The sequence below is a fragment of the Leguminivora glycinivorella genome, chromosome 22 (genome assembly GCF_023078275.1).
Source record: "Leguminivora glycinivorella isolate SPB_JAAS2020 chromosome 22, LegGlyc_1.1, whole genome shotgun sequence".
In the NCBI taxonomy this organism is placed as follows: Eukaryota; Metazoa; Arthropoda; class Insecta; order Lepidoptera; family Tortricidae; genus Leguminivora; species Leguminivora glycinivorella.
Genome location: NC_062992.1, coordinates 1,823,814 through 1,846,717, shown reverse-complemented (window position 1 = coordinate 1,846,717; position 22,904 = coordinate 1,823,814). Strand labels below are relative to the sequence as shown.

The window sequence follows — 22,904 nt, the reverse complement described above, 5'->3', positions numbered from 1 at the left end:
CTCGGCCTGCGGCCTTCGCTAGTTAGTTACGTCCCCTCCTCAATAGCGGTGGTCCACACAACGTTTCACGTTATCCATCGCGGCTGTGTCCCTGACGCAGCCTACCTTAATTTTTTTGTTTTTTTTTAAATATTTTAACCCTTAATTGAGGATGACCTTGACAAAGATTTATTCAAATTTGAATTTTGACATGATGTCAATAGAGTCAAAAATACATGAAGCATATATACTTCACCATACATTTAAGGGTTAAGTGCCAGTTTTACGAATAGCATTTACTTTTTATGTGGAAAGTTATATAAAAAAAATTTTTCCTCATGTTGCACCGTGTGTATTAAAAAAATCTAAGTGCGATATACCGGGTGTTTTCTGTTAACGAGAAAATAAAAAGCACGGTGTATAAAACTCAGTTGTTTATAGTATCTCCCGCTCTTCAGGTGGCACCGGTGTGCCCAGCTCCTTGAACTTGTTTGATAGTTTGACGGCGCGCGTTGTGGAACGCACGACCAAGCGATAGTAGTCTGGCATCTGGAATTACGAGATGTTATTATTTATTTTTTCTACTCCCGAACTGTTATTCGTCATTTACAGGGTTGTGAATAGATCTTTAAAACCCTATATAAGTCTATTTCCCCAAAGCTAGCGCCCGCCGGCTTCCCGCGCAGTAACGAAAAAATTGAAAACTTATTGTTTGGCTCTGTCACCATGGCAATGCATAGTTATAACGATACTGCGCGCGTGCGCAGGAACGCTTTGGGCAGCTGCGCTGGCAGTGCAAACCTTTGCGTCAAAATACAGGAAAGAGTGTGAATTTCACGAAAGTTATTCTAGGAAACTATTAAAAACTAAGTGCACGGTCGTAGAAAAATAATTTGCATGCAGCGATGTTTAACTGAGTCAAAAAATACATCAGAACATAAGAACTATACGGGTGACATATAAAACATACCGAATCATTGACTTGCTCGATCCAATCTGCGTATGATCCGACCAGTGTGAAGACAGTCGGAGCGTTAGCGTACCCACAGACCGTCGGACCGAAGGATATGATGCCAACTAACTTGCCGGACAAGATGGCTGGACCTCCGGCGTCGTGCTAAGGACAGGAAGAACGGCAACACAGTAGACAGCTTTTGCTAAAAGAGTTATCTCTTCTAACAAACGTATGACTCGCGGTATGTATGTATGTATGTGCACCGTGTGCTTACGCAACATATGCATGCAAATGAGAATAAAACGAGAATTAATCATAATCATCCGCTTACATGTGTTGCGTCCCTGCAACTTACTGAGTCACAACTCTCTCAGTCAGTTGCCGGATCTTACACTGTCAACATCTCCTAAGGATGCCTCGTAGAGAGGTGAAACGCGTGGCGAGTTTTGTATTTTTGGTGGTGGGTTTGTTATACTTATTTACGTATTTATGTTTTCATGAACATTAAACTCAAGTAAGTATAGGACTGATTGACAAATGATCAGCAAAGTTATCATCTAGATTTTGATTAGGTAATACTTACATCACAAGCTCCTTCCCCTGTAGTTATCGTGCCAGCACAGAATTGCTGTTGTCTTATAAACCTACTGCAATCAAAATTAGAGAAAAATTAATAACAATTTAGATCTCTAGATTGCGGATCGAGACCAATGTCGGTTAGTTTTCCTGCAAGGAATTGTACTCCTACTGCCAAGGAGGGCATAAGAAAAGAAGCAAAGCTCTTCGAGAAAATTCGCGGAATATCTACCAATTAAGGATGGAAACCGCTCGTGGGTCTAAGAGTCCGATGGTAGAATGGGGACCGCGGAATAAGCTCGTGTGGCTCTTGAGTACACTCCCCTATGTGCAACTTGTAAAACACCGACAGACTGGCAATTTTCCGCCGATAGGCCAAATACTGTAACTTGGCCGTTAGCCTGTGTGATTAACTGACATTATTAAATTACAGACTGAATTCAATTTTAGACGATGATATGGTAGACAAGACTTACTCGCCATAGACTTCCTTGCAAAAAGAGTTGGGGTAGACTGGCAGGAACTTGCGTTGTAGAAATACTGGCTCGTATGCGAGGCGGTTGGACATCTGTCAACATGCGTTTACTTGCTATTAACATGTAGGTGTATTTATTTGTGTGTTTATTAGTACTACTTTTTACTTTATTCAACTTTTATCCTTTTTTATCTATTGCCTGTCACTACCTGTGACCTGTGTGTCTGTGTTTACCTGTCTGCAATGTCTCAATTTGGATTTCTTTCAACCCCTTTTTGACAAGAGTGGCACTAAAACGTACTAGTTCATATTCTCTGCCTACCCCTTTATGGAATACAGGCGTAATTATATGTTTATCTATCGATGTGTTGCCTGAATAAATGATTTCAATTCTAAATATAAATCTTGTATTTTTTTTCTAATTCACTGTGTACCTAAGTCAGTTGATATTTAGAATAGGTAAATCTCAAAACTGCAGTTAAGAAGTCACTAAAAAAATCTGTAGTTTTTGTAATTTTTTGACACAAGAATCGTAGGAAAACGCAACCTAGTATAATACTTGTAAAACCTTACCCTAGTAACACCCCACCCTAGTATCAGCACCTCAGAGGCAGCGGGGTTGTGGTCAAAGTGTGAGATGTCGATGATCTTCGGAACTCGGTGATGGCTGAAGGCGATACGATATCGTAACCGGATGACGGCGATGTTATCCTCTAGTGTACGTGGGTCGTAAGTCGGGTGGAAGTATACCTAGAAATCATGAGTCTTTTAGGCATTCCTTGCCGGTGGCTATATTTCCGAGCTCATATAACCCGGCAACCTTGTGAACAGGCATCTTCTGGGCGAGCTCACTCCATCGTAGGCCACGTCTTTGCCTTAGGCTAGTCTGTGGTCAAGAGTAAGCCCATTTATATAAAAAAAATCCATACCTGCCAAAACCAATAGAGCAGAATAGAGACTTTTGAACTTGATACGTCTATGGAATCGCTTCTATCGTCAATCCATACTTAATATTATCAAAGACATATGTAACTCCGTATAGATGGATAAATTCTAAGAAAAAAACGTACCTCAAAGCCCTAGAGGAAAAGGTGTTGTGGCCTAGATGGCGTTACACCTTTGGGGGACGCTCGGCTAGATGGCGCTCATATTAATATTTTGACATTTTAACAAATATTAAGCTAACAATATGGGCCAAATTGTCAAAACTGAGGTTCAAAAGTTTTAAACCTGTGTCGAGAGATGGCAGTCTGTGCACTGTGATTACACATTTTACTTTGACAGTAACTCTCTATAATACTCGATCCTCTTTGATATTATAAATTGGAAAGTGTGTGTGTCTGTTTGTTTGTCCGTCTTTCACGGCAAAACGGAGCGACGAATTGACGTGATTTTTTAAGTGGAGATAGTTGAAGGGATGGAGTGACATAGGCTGCTTTTTGTCTCTTTCTAACCCCCCCCCCCCCCCAGCTTCCCTAACATGGGGGGTGGAAGTTTGTATGGAGTTGGAATTTAATTCGTGCGAAGCCACGGGCATAAAATAAAGTATGAATATACTTAACACGAACTTTAAAATTAAATATATGGACACGGACAGTAAGCTGCAGACAGTGAGCGCCTTGTGAGTAGTATACTTGAATGCGCAACAGCATCAAATCGTCACTACTTTTAAAAAAACTTGTATCTTCGTCTGTCAATGAAAAGAAAATTGTAGTAAGTATGTATGGAATGCATATAGACTTACTGCGTTTTAACTTTAAGTAGCAGCGTGAGATACGAGATTTTTTCAAAGTAGTGACGAAATACTAAACTTTGTTTCCAACATTTTTGTTTCTAACAGGATTAATTTGAAATTTTTTGGTGTTCATCGATTTATACTTAATTCTGAAAATAGCGGCTTATTTCATTTTTATTACATTCGTTTTAAAAAATCATCTGTGAAATTACAACATCAAAAGTTAGTATCGTCCGGTAATTGACTCCCAAAGGTTAAATAAATGGATCAGAATTTAAATTCTTTCTATTAATCAAATTTTGATTACCCAATTTCCAAAATTTCCAATCTGTCTGACACAATGTCGATATTTTAATCCACTTATATACGTGTATTTTTCTTTTGCAGGTAAGTCTATAACGCAAACAATATAATTATACCCATGAACTGTAAGTATTGAAATAATAAAATCTTAAGACGATACAGGAGGGGTCAATTCTCCATACAAACGCTCTCGACTATTTTCTCTCTGATTTTTGAAGAAGATCACAATTTTTATCAACGCAGATTATTATTATTTTTATCTGTGTCGGACCGTTTTGATTTTTTTTATATTCTTATTTCTAAAGACGCTAGAGCCCATCAAAAATTTTCAAAAACGGCCTTATTGATTATGGCGCAAAAAAGGTGTGTTATTCAAATTTGGTAACAATTAGCCAAAAAAGCTAAACGGTCCGACACAGATAATTTCATTGTTATTCAGATTCTCAAACTTCGTTACGATTGATTAAGTTTTGAAGGAGGAAACAGTCGAGAGCGGAACCCCGTTTTTAAAGATTTTTTCGCCATATCTTTTAACTGACTTATTCTGAAAGAACATTTTTTTTCGATAAATTTAGTTAAAAACACTAGTATACTTAAGTAAAATTCCTAAATTGAAATGGTTCCTTTCCATTTTAGCATTTTCGCTCCTGTAGCGTCTTAAACCATCGAGTGACGCCATATTGGTTACCTCTTGTGCGTCGACAAGTTCTCCGCTGATCCTGCTGTGGTTGCTGCCTATGCGCACCTGGAGCACGCGCGGGTTTTCCCGGAAGAATCGATTGTTATGCATACTGTGGAAAATCGATGATCACTATCGTTATTAGTTTTACCATACATACATACAATCTAGGTATCTTTAAAGCAAGAGTAAATAGGTATCTCATAGGTAAGCGTGCTCCACGGTAGACCGCATCATCACTTACCATCAGGTGTGATCGTGGTCAAACGTCTACCTATTCATACTAAAAAAAATATAATCACGCCTGTATCCCATAAAGAGGTAGGCAGAGCACGCGAACTACTAAGTTTCAGTGCCACTCTTGGCAAAAAGGGGTTGAAATAAATCCAACCGGTTAGTTTTACCAATATTTATTTATTTATACCTGGAATGTTCATTCATTCATTCATAATACGCAGTTGTAATTTGTATTGAGCTCTGACAATAATTCACCCGGTAATCCAACGAAGCATTCTATTATATATTTTATATGTGATAAACGTGAAATTAAAACAGATGTACACAACTAATTACATTATACTAGGTATAAAATTAACTGCAAGCTGTTGCAGTGATCATTTTTAAATCCAAAAATTCAATTGCAATTTGAAATATAATAGTATAAAATATGTTAACGAGTAACGCTTCAAAATTGAGAGTGAACAGGCATCTTCTGGGCGAGCTCACTCCATCGTAGGCCACGTCTTTGCCTTTGGCTAGTCTGTGGCCAAGAGTAAGCCCATTTATAATCAAATAATTTAAAAAGAAAATTGACGCAGGGACGTGGAAGGACACAGACATAGCAGACTTCAGGTAAAAATTCTGTTGTCTGGAATATAAAACTAGTTCAAAGCTTATATAAGCTATTGCAGTCGAGATAAAGTCAGCAAAAAACTAATAAACGTGGAAGACGTCTCCAAGCACTTAACAACGTCGAAATAAGACTGGTCTGTCCCTTGGGATCGTAACCACGTCCAAGACGTAATAGACCCCGAGCCTTGAACGGGATACGTAGTAAAATCATAGATTAAATAAAAGAAGATCATACCATCCAATACATTAAAATGCGATCGCCTAAGAACGCGCATACACTACACCACACATAGATGGCGCCACAAAAAAAAATTCTTTTATTGGAGCCATAAATCTGTGTGATACTATACAGCACGACCACGGATGATTTTATTAATTCAGGGTGGCTAGCCGAATGACACAATCGCTCACGAAACGCTCACGAAACGAAGCGCTAGTAGATATCTATCTCTATCGCGCTTGCGTATTGGCGAGCGAAAAACTTAGTGCGGTCGTGCCAGGGAGTACCTATCTAGCACGACCACAACCCATGTCGAAACTCCGAAACCATGAGGGTACTTTTTATAAAAAGGTAAGTACAAAAAAGTACATTTTTTTTCGTGAATTTGTACTGCAACAGAAATTTAAAATCTCATTAAATATAGTGTGGTCGTGCCAGGGAGTACCTACCTAGCACGACCACGGGCCCTATGTCGAAACTCCAAAATCATAAGGGTACATTTTTATTAAACGTCAGTACAAAAAAGTACATATTTTTTCGTGAATTTGTACCGCATCAGAATTAATAAAATCATCCGTGGTCGTGCTGTATAGTATCACACATAAATCTATGTCAAAAGTGACACTTAACGCCAATCTGCAAATAATCGATGGCAACAAGGCATTTTTTATGGTGCCATCTATGTGTGGTGTAGTGTATGCGCGTTCTTAGGCGGTCGTATTTTAATTTTAATGTATGGGATGGTATGATCTTATATTTAATCTATGATTAAGTATACGATCTTGCGGGGCGCGATGATTGACGAAATTTTCGCTTGCCCCGCGGTCTATAAGAACTTTTCAGCTTAGACCTTAATTAACTTGTAACTTTATCAGATTAATAGTTATTTGTTTTACAAGGGGGCAAAGTAGTTGTTTAACCGTACGTGCCAATATTGATACCTGAGCAAGCGAAAGATTCCAATATTGAACCGCGAGCGTAGCGAGTGGTTCAAAAAGTGGAATCTTGAGCGTTGCGAGGGTATCAAGGCACGAAGGTTAAACAAACTTTGCCACCGAGTGAAACACAAAATTTTTCACCACACCAACACGAACAAAATACTGACTATAAAACATCAAAATAAATCAAATTCATCAATTTATTCAATATTTTTGATTCAAAATCATCATTTATAGGGTAAAATCTAGCAGACATATTAAGACATCGGGTTAAAATTTGCATGAAATTACTTTGCCCCCTTGTGGATAAAATGCAATTTTGCTATCTGTTTTCGAATAGCAAAGAATGCCTTTACCAGTTGGTGTGGTGAAAAAGAATTTATTAAGTTCGAATTTATTCCTTAGACAAAGTTCTTTAGCCTAGTTAGTATTCATGGGATATAGAATCAATGTTTTTATTAAAATGTTTTGGAGCATTCCATGGACTGTCCCGTACAAACGCATTATATTTTGTGACTTGCGATTTTATTTCGGAGTTTAAAGCAGGCGATCATTTTTCTGTGCACAATTCTTCACAATTCCTTAGAAAAAGATCCTCTTCTGTTAAAGGAAAAATGTAAAAATTCCTACCTCCGGCAGGACTCGAACCTGTGACCTAGTAGCTTTGCCAGAGAGTAGGTTAACAGACTAGGTACCTACTCTATTGAAATGAATTTCCACAGAGTAGGTACCTAATCTGTTAATTTAATATTTCTTTTTTTGATGAATACTTTTGCTGACTAAATTGTATCTCGTTTTTTAATGCATGTTAATTATAAGATGTAATGTTTTGAAAAGAAGTGGCCCGCCGAGTTTCTTGCCGGTCCCATAGTGGATACCCCCCTCCAACTGAGGGGAGACTGAAATCTTCTCGAGGCTGAGGCGTAGGGTTAGAGCCGGCGTAGCTTTATTTGACGTTCATAAGCGCATTGTAATATGCCTACTTGGAAAATAAATATTTCATTTCATTTCATTTCATTTCAGAGCCTCTTACACCAGTCGATTTTCAGAATTTTCACGTTTGTACGGGACTACGGTATCAACTTTTATGGCATGCTCCTTGTCTTCTGAATGAATTATCCATACAGTAATCCATACTAATATTAGAAATGGGAAAGTGCCGCCTGCGGTATTTCCGAACCGATACGACCCAAATCTTCAAGAAAAGAGTGTACACCCATCTTAAAGGCCGGCAACGCACCTCCAACACCTCTGGTGTTTCGGGTGTCCATGGGCGGCGGTGATCGCTTATCATCAGGCGACCTGTCTGCTCGTTTGCCTCCTATCCCATAAAAAAAAGTGTTAGTGTCTGTTTGTTTGTCCGTCTTTCATGGCAAAACAGAGCGACGAATTGACGTGATTTTTTAGGTGGAAATAGCTAAAGGGATGGAGAGTGACATAGGCTGCTTTTTGTCTCTTTCTAACGCGAGCGAAGCCGCGGGTAAAAGCTAGTTTTCAATAAAAGGGCAATAACATGAGGTTTGATTGAAAATAAATAAAGGGATCATACGTAAATTGAATTGGTCATTCGGTGGTTGAATCAGATACTATTGTTTTTCTGAAATACGTTAAACAAATGGAATTGAATAGAAATAGTCTAGAAATCAATTACAAGACAAAATATCTATATTCCACAGTATAGGTGACTGGTTGAATTTCATGTGCTCTGCCTGTATGTAGCTATGATTGACTGCTTTAGCTAATAAGAGTGTTATGGTGAGCAGAGCTAATTTCATTATTAAGGTGGGAGAATGGTGTATTATGAAGTGTCACCCTAGCCCATAATGCTAACTAAATAGCACTGATTTAATTGCAAATACTCATCGTTAAATATAAAATTGTTGCCACAAATCCTATATACTATATTTGAAACACTAAACCTGTAGTATCATATACGGAAATAAATACCAAACACAAACGAAAAGATTTTCGCGAGAACAATCACCAAAAATATTTTTTCTGAGGTCGGTAAATTTTATGTTTTTCCTACTCAAAATCACGAGCCGTTTCGATCTAGGACAAAAAACAGGGGGAAAAAAATGGTCCCAAAATTTTCTATTATTTTGCATAGGTACTTTCCACTTTGTAACCGCTGTACAAAGTGTTTGAAAAATGGTAACGAAATGGAAAAATAAAATTTGGGACGCTTTTTTTACGTAGTGGGATCAAAAGGGCTCGTGATTCTGAGTAGGAAAAACATTAAATTTACCTATTATGAAAAAAAAAGGTTTCGAATCTTTCGAGAAAATTCCCAAAAGCGACCAAATCCGTCGATGGTCTAGCCGGGGATTGAACCCAGGTCTTCTTACGCGTGTAATATCATCATGCACTCACAGTTGCAAGCAGGCCGCAGAAGTAAGCACCAAATCATGCCAATACAGCACTCCGCCGCACCAGAAGCGACCCATGATGTGTATGGAGACCATGAAGGGGTACTTCTGGATAACAGTCCGCTCGCCTTTATAAATCCGTCGGCCAGAACGACTGTGGTACTCTTTCAGGTCTTCTAGTTCTGGTTTTGGATCTGAAAACGGAGAGTAAGGCCTGAGTACATGCTTATATTGGGCGTACAGGGGGGGGGGGGGGGGGGGGGGGCGTGCACGTCAAATAATTATTGAAGCTCATTCAAGTGTCCTGCTGACGCTCCGCTTCGAGCGTCCACTGAGGCCTTACACTTAAAGGTGATTATGATCGGTGGTAATATTTTACCATCAGGCGATCCGTTTACTAATTATCTTTCATAACATAAAAAGATTTAAAATTTGTTCTGATTACCAGCCAGTGTTTTTTCACCACACCAACTGGTAAAGGCTTATCCAAAAGGGGGCAAATTAATTTCATACAAATTTCAACTCGATGTCTTAGTCTTGCTACTAGATTTTACCTATAAATGATGATTTTGAATCATAAATGTTAAATAAATTTATGTATTTCATTTATTTTGATGTTTTATAGTCAGTATTTTGTTCGTGTTGGTGTGGTGAAAAATTTTATGTTTCACTCGGTGGCAAAGAAACTTCGTGCCTTGATACCCTCGCAACGCTCAAGATTCCAGTTTTTGAACCACTCGCTACGCTCACGGTTCAATATTGGCACGTGCGGTTAAACAACTACTTTGCCCCCTTGTAAAACAAATAACCATTAATAAGAGAGAGAATTTGCGATTTCAAAGCTTATTATAACAGTTTATCACATAAATGAAGTATGGGAGGTGAATAGTTTGAGTCCTAAGGAAGAATATATGAGTTTATGTTTCAAAACTAAGAGGAAAAAAATTGAGTGGAATAATAAAGAGACTGAAGAGCTATTATGTAATAGTTATCTGTTATACAAGGGTGCTAGTTGTAGATTTGCAGTATTTGCACCCATGTGTAACACAAAACTTTTACCCTCACTATAGCGAGGAAAGTACAACGCATATAACGCGTTTATCACTGCTTCCTGTAATTCCACATGTTGTAAATCATATTCATCACTAGATTAACCCACTTTTATCAATTTTAAAGCATAAAATTTGACTATATTCAAGGTCAAATTACTTTATCCGCTAGTGGATAAAATGCGTTTTTACCCGCTGGCATTAAAGGATAAAACGCGTGTTTCCGAGCTAGTGAGGGGAAAACATTGTTTCTCCAGAATGCACTTTTCTACAGAATTTATTAAATGATCAATCCGATACTAATCACCACATTGATATGCCTAAGAATTTACACGTTTAAAAGTTTCCCTCCAAACCATCTATTTATTAGTGCTCCGTAATCAAACGAAGAATAAACGACTCCTAAAACAATACGTCGTATCCAATGGCGAGAAGTTTCGGTAACATCAATATTGGCCAATCGAGTTCCAATGGATGTGTCTTTGTCAATTAGAAGTTCAAAGACAAGCACTCGGCAGTTGTAACTTCTGTTGTAGAAAGTTTCTGATGATACTTTTTGATTCATTATTTTTAATTTAGTTATTTGCTTACGAATTTGTCTGAGCAGATTTGTGTTACTTTTGGAATAAATTATATCCCTATTTTCGTTGCTTATCGAAAAGGCTTTTTATTCGATTGACGAATTTAAATTGTTTATGAAAAATTATCATTGATCCATAATCCTACTAATCCTAGGACCTAAACGATATCTAACTTATTATTGTTATAATTTAATACCTAAAGTACCTTTAGTTGAGTAATTTAGTAGTTATGTGGAACTAAATAATGTGTGTATACCAGCGTGGTAGGGTTTGGAGGATAACCTGCAACCATTGTAACCTAAACTCAACACACAATAATAGTACATTACGATACAAGTGCGTAAAAAAGGAAGTTCGAAACGAGTGGCGATAAATTAAAACACGACCGAAGGGAGTGTTTTAAATCGACACGAGTTTCGAATTTCCTTTTCGCACGTGTATCGTACGACGTTTTTCAGTACAGATGAGCCTCCAAAGTTTCGACCTAGCATATAATGAACCACTTCTCGCACTAGTGCGTAAAAAAAAACACCATCTGTACTGAAAAATATTTCATTTCATTTCATTTCATTAACTTATTATTGTTGACAATATTGTTTATTTTTTGTAATGAACTGAATGACTTGTAAATGTACTTATTTACCAATAAATTCTGTATTCCTTTTTATGTGGCTTTATATAAGGTACAGCGGGGCAAATCTCGACTGGGGGGCAAATGTAACTGGTACATTTTTCCATGTTTTACAATGTTTGCATTATCAAATAGGGTTTCCTCCGGTTATATATGGTAGGCATGTTCAGTGGATACATGTAGAACTCAACATCATAGTGCAATAATGGAAAAAATGGATCAGTTACAATTGCCCCCCAGTCGAGATTTGTCCCGCTGTACCTTATACATACTTAACATGTGTGACAAGTTAGGTCAAGCGTGATAAAACACTATAGATACTATCGTGTTTTCTCTGTTATATTAATCTTTTTAACATTTTATAATAGAGTATAATACATGTGAGCACCATTACTTCCTCAGCAGACAATTGTACATTGTGCAACAAGGGGAGGAAGTTGAATATTACTAACGAGAGTAAGTTAAATCGCGACGGCTTGCCGGAGCGATTTAGAGACTCGAGTTTGTAATATTCATACTCCCCGAGTTACACACAATGTTTTTCATCACACTCGCAATGTAAAAAACATGTAAACTGATGTAAAAAAGTTAAGTACGGTACAAGAAATTTAATTATTCCCTTGGGAGAACGATTTTTCTATAACTCGCGCTCCGCCTGCGTGCAATAGCACATTTAAAGTGCGGGTGTGATGAAAACGTATAAATATGCCAGAGAAATTTAATTTACACTTTATTGCATAACCTCAGAAATGTACATAGGAACACACATTACAGTCGAGTTCACAAATATGTGTACATTTCTTCACCTTAATTTGTTGCAATATGGTGAAAAAATGTACATGTAATATGTATGTGTGTATATGAACTCGACAGCATAATAAATTTTATTACAGAGGTAAACAACATGCGGCCTTATCGCTGAAGAGCGATCTCTTCCAGACAACTAAATTTAGAGGTTAATGTAATGGTTACTGAGGAACAGACAAATAGTTTATATTACTATATTAACTTTAATGGGACAAATAAATTTATACGTAAATTGACTAACACTGAACTTTATAACAAGTAGAACTTTTAATTGGATAAAGTTTTTAATTGGAATTAGTCACTGATTCTGATGTTACTAAAGCATGACATTCTACTGAAAGCAATCAAAACTGTTACTTTCAACGGAATTTTATGAAATTAACTTAAAGAACTGTTTGACATGATGCCAACGGCCACTTTTCATCATCGCACCGCTCGCCATCGAGAGGGCGCTCATTCACACACCTTGCAACTTAAATGGTCGCGCACCGTGCGGTTTCAGAGGAATTTCCTCCCGCGGACGCTCTGGCTGTGGAACGAACTGATCCCTGCCGAGGTATTCCAGATGAACTACAGTATGGGGTTCTTCAAAAAAGGAGTGCACAAGTTTCTAATGGATAGGTTACGGTGACCACTTTCCATCAGCCGGGCCGTGTACCTGTTTGCCAGCGACGTGGTACAAAAAAAATTAAATGAACTTTTATCATTATTATACACCGTGTCCAATAAGTCCGAATACTCACATTTTACCTCAGTTCTAAAGATATAGGGATCACAGGCCATCAAATTCTTATTTAAACTGAAGAGTATATTCCTTTTAATAAAATACAAGCACAAAGTTCATGAAATTTCCGAAGTGTCTAAGAAAAACAAAGAGGTAAAGTGCCAACAAAATACTTGCTCGGCACGCAGGTGACGAGTTATTTTTTATGAGCAGAATCTGTATGTGATAAAACAGACGCCACGTGTCCAAAATAAACTATTATGGGTACCGAGGATAGATAACGTTCCGGGCAACTAGAAAAATGTGCCTAGGTTCCAGAGCTCACCATCGGCCCAGGTGTGGGATGCAGTATGTAAGCGAGGTAAACTACCTTCAGTACTTACAGATAAAAGCGTTAAAAATCAACGTTTTTTTCTTTAAAACCAAGGTTTTGGAGAAAAAAATGCCTTAAAGTTAAAAAGGATGCTTGGGAATGAGTATCATGTGTCCCAACAAGACGCACCTCCAGCACATTCGGCAAATGGTATTCTAGCGTAGTTTCAGACTAATTTGGCAGTTTTTTATCCGAAACATGAGTGGCCACCCAGGCCTCCAGGTTTAGGCGTATTAGACTACTTTGTATGGTCATACATGCTTTGAAGACTAAATTTTTATAAAATCATAAACCTAGATCATTTCAAAAAGATTATTGAGAGTATTTGGGATGAAATGTGAAGAAAACGGTGCGTGCCGCGTGTGATCCGTTTGAGAAGCGTTTGAGGCTGGTAAACAAGTTAATGCTGGAGTTATTCCAAAACATTTGTTGTGAATGTAGTAAATAAGAGTGCCATTCATAAAATATAATAATAATGTAGTAACTATTTGTTCATTTTGTTTTATTGGCTATTTGTGCTGTATTCAAACTTATTGGACACGGTGTAATTCAGTACACACATACCTACTTACAATCTCAACTAGTTACATCTTACTCATACTTACCTACGAGAAAAAAAAATCTGAACATGTTTTATGCTTGTGATGTTCTGCCTGCGCAGGACTCACATATCCTCCGTGCCTGATGGGCCTGGGAGGTTTTACCGAGCTAGTCTCAGATGTGGGAGAAAGGGGGTGCAAGGCGAATAGAGAGAAACACCGGTTTCACTTAACTAATCGGGCTTTTATGCCGTTTATTCACACACACAAAATAACCTTAATACTATCGCGGTAACGCGGCTTATCCTATGCTATATCTAACCTTCCCCGGCCGGCCGGGGTTAAACGGAATCAATCTAGGGTGCGCCGGAAGGGCCTACAACTACAGGGACCTATCGAGGGTCAGGAGGTAGGAACCGTAACCCGGCCTAGGCGCGTAATGGTCACCCCGGCCCTGATCACGGGGGAGATAAAATAAGGTAGGAGGGTTTCAGAGGGTAGGAATCGTAACCCGGCCTAGGCGCGTAATGGCCACCCCGGCCCTGATCACGGGAGAGATAGGATATATAGGTAACCCGGCCTAGGCGCGTAATGGTCACCCCGGCCCTGGTTTGGGAATTCGCTGGTGATCGGATATCAACCCGGCCTAGGCGCGTAATGGTCACCCCGGCCTTGGTTGTTGGAGGATAAGTGGATGGGAGCGTCGCCGTGAAGCGACGGGGACGGAAAGGGGCGCTGCACTGGCTGCGCGCACTTAAATATGGTCGGCCGGCGATCCCCTCCACTGCGCCGTGCGCTGCCGGTGGGCTCGATTCCGCGCGGGGCGCGCCGCTGTGATGACATGGCGCGCTGGTGACATAGCTATGTCACATACCCCCTCTTCGTCTGGAGATTTTTACCTGGGGAAAAATCACCGTTAATCTAGATCTTAGCACTTGAAATTTGGGGGCCCTATTGGTCCCCTTTATATGTTGATAAGTAGGTAACTATGTAGGTAAGTTATGTTTCTGAAAATTAGGTATGACTTCTAATATTTGCTTTACTAGTAAGCGACGCATGTATACGTTTACTTGGTATTTCGTTATGGGTATACTTATAATTAAGAATAGACATTAAGTCGGTGACGGTAGTTAAAACAAAACTATTTACTTTTAAAATAAGGATAGGTACATTTCGGTTGAAACACTCGTGATGCGATATCGATTCGTTTCTAAACTTTAGTTATTTGTTTACTGTGATAACTTTTATTTAGGTAAATATCCAAATATTTTCCTTGACCTAACTGCAAAAATATGATTTCGAGGTTTTGTGTTATTTGCTGGTTGCATCGGTGGTGTAAATTCTCCATGTGTTGCACTGTCCTGGAGACGCTTCGGTTTCTGTTTTAGGTATTTTGAACCTTTTCGTAAGTTGCGTCTTATTTGTAACTCGTTACGGTCCGTTTTAGCTTGTCGCTGGTTATGATATTATTGCCGCCGGTTGGTTGTTGGTACCTATGAAATGGGATGTATAAATTTTCGTAGGTATCTTGGCCAATGCTGGAGTGTATTTGGTCGACTCATGAATTGGCGTGTTTAGGGCGAAGTTAAATTCCGATAGGTATTTATCCCGTTGTGGTTTTGTCATATACCTATTGCTATCATGGTTTCGAGTGTTTTGTTGCATTGCTTTACGTTTCTGGCAGACGTTGCATTTTTTTACGTATTTGTATATTTCACGTTGCATTCCGGGCCAGTAATATCGTTGCATAACTTTTCTAGTGGTTTTAGCTATGCCTAGGTGTCCGGCACTCGGCGTGTCATGGTATTGCCCCATTATCTGTGACCTCCTGGCCTCCGGTACACATAATTTCCATTCCGTGTCTGGATCCGTATGTGTGTTGCTTTTTCGGTTGATTATTTTTCTGTATAGTTTTCCCCTTCGACGCGGTATTCTTGTGTTGTATCTGGATAATTTTGTGTTTGTAGTAATTTTCTTCCGTACCAGCCTTGACTGGCTGTTGCGCTGTGCAGCAGCGTTGGCTGGCTGGCGTATACTGGGCTCCATGATGATTCGTCCGCTACCTGGTTCTGCTTTCCGTTTCTATATCTTATGTCGAATTGGTACTGTTGTTGCTTGGGGTTCCTGGGGTAATATTTCTGCTTGACGGTCTCGTTATGCTTCATCCTTATCTTATGTTGGACGCATGTATTTCCCTTCGGGCTGGCGTCGCATTTCCTGAATTCGGTTTTTAGTATTTCTTCCAATTCTGCTTTTTGCGGTTCCGTTAACTTTTGTTGTTGTGGGTCAATTACTAGTTCTGTTACTGTTCGCGGCTTTGGAGTCTCTGTTTCTGGATGTGCCGTTGCCTGGCATGGTGTTGATCCTTGTGCTTCATCATGGTGGCTGTTTGTTTCATCCTGTGTACTAGGCCACGTGATTTTCACACCTAATCTTGTTAGCAAATCCATCCCTATGATTATGGCTGATGCCATGGGCATCACACGCACCCAGTGTTGGAGCCTTATCTTTTTTATCTCTATTTCTACTCGTATGCTTGTCCGTACTTGAGCTCTTGTGCCGTTTGCGAGGATGATCCTTCGTTTTGTTTCTTGCTCTTGGCTTTTCTTTTCTTTGCACGCTTTATATCCCGTTTCATTTATGTACGTGTGAGTTGATCCTGTATCTATTAGGCAACTGTACGTTGTTCCGTTTATGGACATGTCGATGAACTGCCTATTGTCACCGTTGTCCTCGTCGACGGCGGCTCCTATTGGCTGTGGTTTTCCCCACTCGCTCTTCTTTTTACAGCAATTCGTGCTGAGTACCCCCAATGTGCCGCAGCTACTGCAAAACATGCGTTTCTTTGCCCGACACTCTCTCGTGTCGTGGCCCGGTTTTCCACACGACCAGCAGCATGTCTTTGGGTCGTATTTTGGGTGTATCTTCGTCCCTTCGTGGTTATCGCGCTCAGTATTGGCGTTCCGGTACCGGAGTTGACTGTACCTCGGTGTGTGTATGTCCTCATAATCTGCTGCCAGTTTTACCAGATCGGTGAGGTTCTCGAAGTCCTTTTTCTTTATGTAGAGCTTGTAATTTTTTTCCATGTTTTCATGTATCCTATGTAGTCTTTCTTTCTCGGTGAGTTTCCCGTATCTTCGCATTAATGTCTGCAGGTCAGTCAAGTAATCGATGAAACTTTCTCCGAACTCTTGTTTTCTTGCTGCTATCTTGACTATTAGGTTCTCCTCGTAATTACTAGGGTAGTAGTACAGTTTGAAGAGTTTTAGGAACTGGTCCCAGCTCTGGAATGAATCGGTGTGGTTTCTATACCACGCTAAGGCTTTCCCTTGCATTATACGCGGGAGCGCGGGTAGTATTTCCTCCTTGTCTATACTGCTCGCTCTCATAAACTCCTCCAGTCTTTCTACGAACTCCTCGGCGTCGTCGTATCCTTTGAACAACAGGTTCCACTCCCGGATTAGTTTGGTCAACTTGTTTGCATTCATTTTTCCTTCGTCCTCTGCCATCTTTAAGGGTTTTCCTTTTTCTGGTGTTTTGAACTCGTCTGAGGTCTTTATGGATTCTACTAGCAGTTTTCGTATCTGTTCGACTGTAAGGTCAGTCGTTGAGATATTCCTATTCTCGGCCTCTTGTATTAGCTCTGGTTTCTTTAAGTTGTAGATCCAGGATGTCGACATTTATGTACTTTATTTCGTAAACGGTTTCTTGCGGTGTTCTCCTGTAGCGACGCGTTGGGATTTAGTTTGTAGCGGTATGGATCTTGTAATTGACGGTATTTACTGGTGACCGAATCGCGACGGTATTTTACTTTTATGCGGGCGGGCGGGATGCGTCGCGGGAACTAAATGAGCTATTGTTACTGGCTATCCTTTCTCCCGAGTCTCCTAAGACTCCTAAATTGTGAGTTTTTCGGTTGGGCGCCAAATGTGATGTTCTGCCTGCGCAGGACTCACATATCCTCCGTGCCTGATGGGCCTGGGAGGTTTTACCGAGCTAGTCTCAGATGTGGGAGAAAGGGGGTGCAAGGCGAATAGAGAGAAACACCGGTTTCACTTAACTAATCGGGCTTTTATGCCGTTTATTCACACACACAAAATAACCTTAATACTATCGCGGTAACGCGGCTTATCCTATGCTATATCTAACCTTCCCCGGCCGGCCGGGGTTAAACGGAATCAATCTAGGGTGCGCCGGAAGGGCCTACAACTACAGGGACCTATCGAGGGTCAGGAGGTAGGAACCGTAACCCGGCCTAGGCGCGTAATGGTCACCCCGGCCCTGATCACGGGGGAGATAAAATAAGGTAGGAGGGTTTCAGAGGGTAGGAATCGTAACCCGGCCTAGGCGCGTAATGGCCACCCCGGCCCTGATCACGGGAGAGATAGGATATATAGGTAACCCGGCCTAGGCGCGTAATGGTCACCCCGGCCCTGGTTTGGGAATTCGCTGGTGATCGGATATCAACCCGGCCTAGGCGCGTAATGGTCACCCCGGCCTTGGTTGTTGGAGGATAAGTGGATGGGAGCGTCGCCGTGAAGCGACGGGGACGGAAAGGGGCGCTGCACTGGCTGCGCGCACTTAAATATGGTCGGCCGGCGATCCCCTCCACTGCGCCGTGCGCTGCCGGTGGGCTCGATTCCGCGCGGGGCGCGCCGCTGTGATGACATGGCGCGCTGGTGACATAGCTATGTCACATGCTCATAATAATCAATTTGTGTTCAGATATTTGTATTCACGTATACCAAGGCATTTATAAATTTAAATTTTAATGCATAGTAGAATATGCAGTTACAAAGGTCGAACTTAATGTTACATGGCATTTTCTACCAGTCACCAGTGGCCTATTTAAGAATAGTGATAATAGTGACAATTGTCGCCCGACAGTGACACTTTGCCGTCCATTGCCTGTTCAACAAGGAAATATTGACGCTGAGTAACAATGTTACTTATCAACTCAGAAATAGGCACATAATTGTCAGTGTCAAGTGTCAATGTCACTGTGGTATAACCACAAAAATAAAATTTTGAAAAAACCCCCGATCGCGACATAGTGGGCCGATTTTCATGAAACATGGCTAAGAACACTCCCGACTAACTCAGCTTGCAAACAAAAAAAACTAAATAGAAATCGGTTCGCCCATTCGGGAGCTATTGTGCCACAGACAGACACACACACAGACAGACAAACAGACAAACAGACAGACAGACAGACAGACAGACAGACAGACACGTCAAACTTATAACACCCCGTCGTTTTTGCGTCGGGGGTTAAAAATAGCCCACAGTAATTACTGTACTTGCATAAAAGCGTTCGTGTATATAGAATGAATACAAAATAGAGGGAAACTAATATATTTAAGCAAACATCCCAAAAACTATCGGCTGGGACGAACAAATATTGCTTTAGAAAACAATAGCTTTCTGTAGTTTTTGCCTTTTCTTGCCGACCAATAATATTTGACTTATCCTCAAATCAAAGACTGGACTCACCCCAGTAAATACTGGTTGAATTATCATCATCAAACTTATGATCATCCGTTAGCTTCTCTCCTAACATTTTATCGGCCACCTCTTCTATTAGTTCCTCTTCAAGTCCAGGTACTTCCTCCTTCATATTCATTGACCTTCTATATGATTGTATAATTCTTTCCGAGTTTCTATCGGAAAAGATTTTAAGTATATCATCACGATTGATTTTTTCTTTTAACTTCAAATATAGATTCTTAGGTTCCCCGCTCTGTAATAGTCTGAAACCATCGTTATCATTCAATGCTTCGTAGAAATTTGTTTCATTTAAGCTGTAATCTCTACTTTCATTTAATAACAGTTCCGCCATCTTGTCTTTATCAATAACATATTTGTCTATTGTCTTTAGTTTTTCTCTTAACTCATTCAATTTTGGATTTTCTGCTCCTTTGACATCTAATATATCTACTAAATTACTAGCGATATTACTAATGGATGGTTCCACGTAAGTATTGTTGTCAGCAAAAACACATGAAAAATATAATACAGTAAATATCAACATCTCGATTCAGTTACGCGGGTCGTTGTTGAACTAGTATTTTATTTGGTTTTGAAATAATTTAGCAATAGCATTTTATGATTGTGTTATCGGCTGTTTCTTTTTCTATTATTTATGGCTCAATCAAAGCGAGAGTGCAAAAAATATGATACTTACGACCTGGGGGCCGATTTTTGAGTCTCACGGCGTTCGAATTCAGAAAATTGTCACTGAAAATAATAGGCAATTCACCGATTTCAACCGGTATTTTAGTGACAGTGAGACTCAAAAATCGGCCCCCTGTTTCGGATTTTAATACGTTAAATTGAATATCAGGTATACTTTAAGGATTTCTTTTATGTATTGAAGGTTAAATAAAATCTATTAATAGATTATTTTTCTTAATATTATAAAACACAATCATTACGATTTCAGAGCCAAACGATCCATCCAACATTTCAATAGGTTCCTGCCCTCTCATTACCCATTCATCATCAATAAGTCGATTTCTGAATACTACATTATAAATTCAAATGTTTTGAACGTCAGCGTTCGGCTTCGATCATAGATTAAACAACCCGTTTTTATTGAATTCCGTTAACTTTAAGGGAAGATTCATTACATCAAACACAATTAATTTCTCTAAGAAACTAGCGTCTTAACTCTTAGTGTGTTTTCACATCATCCGATCCGATATCGGATGTCGGATCGATATCCCATACATTACAGGCGCCATCTTGGATTTTTTCCATTGAAACCCTTCCGACATCCGATATCGGATCGGATAGTGTGAAAACGGACTTACGGTTATCGAGTTATTAAAAAAATAAAGATAATTGCTGAACACGTGTGTCACAGCCTTTACCAATTCCTAATGTTAATTGTTTTGACATGTGCCGTCAATCACTTGACACTAACTTGAATGTTATTCTTAAGGGTCTCACACACTAATAAATTCATTTATTATGTATGAAAATTATGAAAAAAAAATATTTGCGAATTTAACTATAAGTGATATACAGAATGGTTCCTGATAATGAACGACGATGCGACGTGTTGAATTTAACGGAAAACAAAAAAAACACGGTGTATAAGAAGATCATACCATCCCATACATTAAAATGCGACCGCCTAAGAACGCGCATACACTACACCACACATAGATGGCGCCACAAAAAATGCCTTGTTGCCATCGATTATTTGTACTTTGGCGTTAAGTGTCACTTTCGAGCCATAAATCTATGTCAAAAGTGACACTTAACGCCATTTCCAAGTATCATCATCATCATATCAGCCCTTTATCGCCCACTGCTGAGCATAGGCCTCTCTTCCAGTACACCATTTCCAAGTATAATCGAAAGCTACAAGACATTTTTTTTGTGGCGCCATCTATGTGTGGTCTAGTGTATGCGCGTTCTTAGGCGGTCGCATTTTTAACCCCCGACGCAAAAACGACGGGGTGTTATAAGTTTGACGTGTCTGTCTGTCTGTGTGTATGTCTGTCTGTGGCATCGTAGCTCCCGAACGGATCAATCGATTTCGATTTAGTTTTTTTTTTTATTTGATAGCTGAGTTAGTCGGGAGTGTTCTTAGTCATGTTTCATGAAACCGGTCCACTATGTCGCGGTCGGGGGTTTTTTTTTCAAAATTTTATTTTTTAATAGTGTATGGGATGGTAAGATCTTCTTATTATTTGATCTATGCTTCGATTCAGCAATAAATTTAATTTTCAGACCCATTAGCGATGATAAAGACATTCGCAAGTCAAAGTTAAACAAAGTTTGATAATTTTCGGTAAGTAATCAGTGGAATTGGATCCTTTAGCGAATCTGTTACATCGCTCTCTTGTATACCTACATTTGTAAAGTTTACAACGTTAGTTCGTATTCACGAAGACGCGTTGATTTGTCAAATTTCATTTTTAAGCCTCGACGCAAAAACGATGGGGTGTTACAAGTTTGACTTGTCTGTCTGTCTTTCTGTCTGTCTGTCTGTCTGTCTGTTTGTCTGTCTGTCTGTGTATGTGTGTGTCTGTGGCAACGTAGCTCCCGAACGGATGAACCAATTTAGATTTTTTTTTTGTTTTTTTCTGAAAGCTGAATTAGTCGGGAGTGTTCTTAGCCATGTTTCATGTAAATCGGCCTACTATGTCACGGTCGGGGATTTTTTAAAATTTTAATTTTGCTGTTAGGTTATTTACAACAGTCACTGGGCTATTTCTCCGCAGTGACATTGACCAGACACAGATAATTCGAATGTGATATAGGCGACACGATATTACGATTCAAGTGGCCTGTTTCACCACATCGACAGTACAATTGTCGTCCGAGAGTAACATTTCGTCGTTATTATGATTAATAAAAACTACCCTATTTATCAATGCCCTCACCCCCTACGTTTTCTTTAGGCAGGCAAGTATGGTCGCGCGATAAAATAAATGATAAAACATCTGGCCGTCCCTATCGCACTATTTGTAAGTGGCCTGCCTGGTCGCAACAAGTATGTTAGTTGTAAAAATAATTTGGCAGGTATACATAATCTTAGAAGTAGTAAGTTGATCTCTCATCTTTAGTTCTAATTAACCCAAAGGCCTAATCTAGATTATTAACAGTCTAGCCAGCCCTCAATATTTAGCACTAGCGCTCCAGTAAATTAGTTTTTCCCATCCCATCTCATAATCTATCATACACTTTCGGTGTCCATTTTTTCTCCTACTCAATTTCACCCGTGATCGATGTCCGGAAGCAAGGACCGTGTCCGTCTTATCATTTTTATCTTTATCTATCTGTCTATACATCTCTACTCTTTATTACTGCGACATCTATATATGTATTACTATCTTCCTACATATAGTAATGGCAACGTGCGTGAAGGAGTGGAGCTAATTGTCACAAGTACAATGTAATTTTAAGGGCATGAGGGCATTTTCAGAATTTGGGACCCCCCAATTGGCGTAATTTGTTAACAAAAATTAACTCACTGTCAGTTTTGTGACGATAATTAAGCATGATATTTGCATTCAGAATGTGAAAAAAGTAAATTTTTAGACAGATTTTATGCTTGATTTTCGTCACAAAACTGACAGTGAGTTAATTTTTGTTAACAAATTACG

General features: G+C 39.5%; 1 protein-coding gene across 1 annotated transcript; it reads right to left on the bottom strand.

Annotated features, from left to right (window-relative positions):
* Positions 1–398: 398 nt before the first annotated feature.
* On the bottom strand, positions 399–19,423 carry LOC125237652 (chymotrypsin-1-like). The gene is made up of 8 exons (XM_048144780.1): positions 19,279–19,423; positions 9,086–9,275; positions 4,712–4,814; positions 2,559–2,735; positions 1,987–2,078; positions 1,518–1,581; positions 950–1,096; positions 399–528 (listed from the first exon to the last, which is right to left on the bottom strand). Exons 1-8 carry the CDS (start codon positions 19,406–19,408, stop codon positions 415–417), a joined length of 1,017 nt encoding a protein of 338 aa, XP_048000737.1. The 5' UTR covers positions 19,409–19,423; the 3' UTR covers positions 399–414.
* Between the last annotated feature and the right edge of the window lie 3,481 nt (positions 19,424–22,904).

Excerpts from the sequence above, each read along its gene's own strand:
- LOC125237652 (XM_048144780.1), bottom strand. The coding sequence starts at position 19,408 with ATGAATATGAAGGAGGAAGTACCTGGACTTGAAGAGGAACTAATAGAA. Across the intron at positions 9,276-19,278 it reads TTCAACCAGTATTTACTGGG|ATCCAAAACCAGAACTAGAA; the intron begins GTGAGTCCAGTC and ends CTCCGTTTTCAG. Across the intron at positions 2,736-4,711 it reads AACTTGTCGACGCACAAGAG|GTATACTTCCACCCGACTTA; the intron begins GTAACCAATATG and ends CATGATTTCTAG.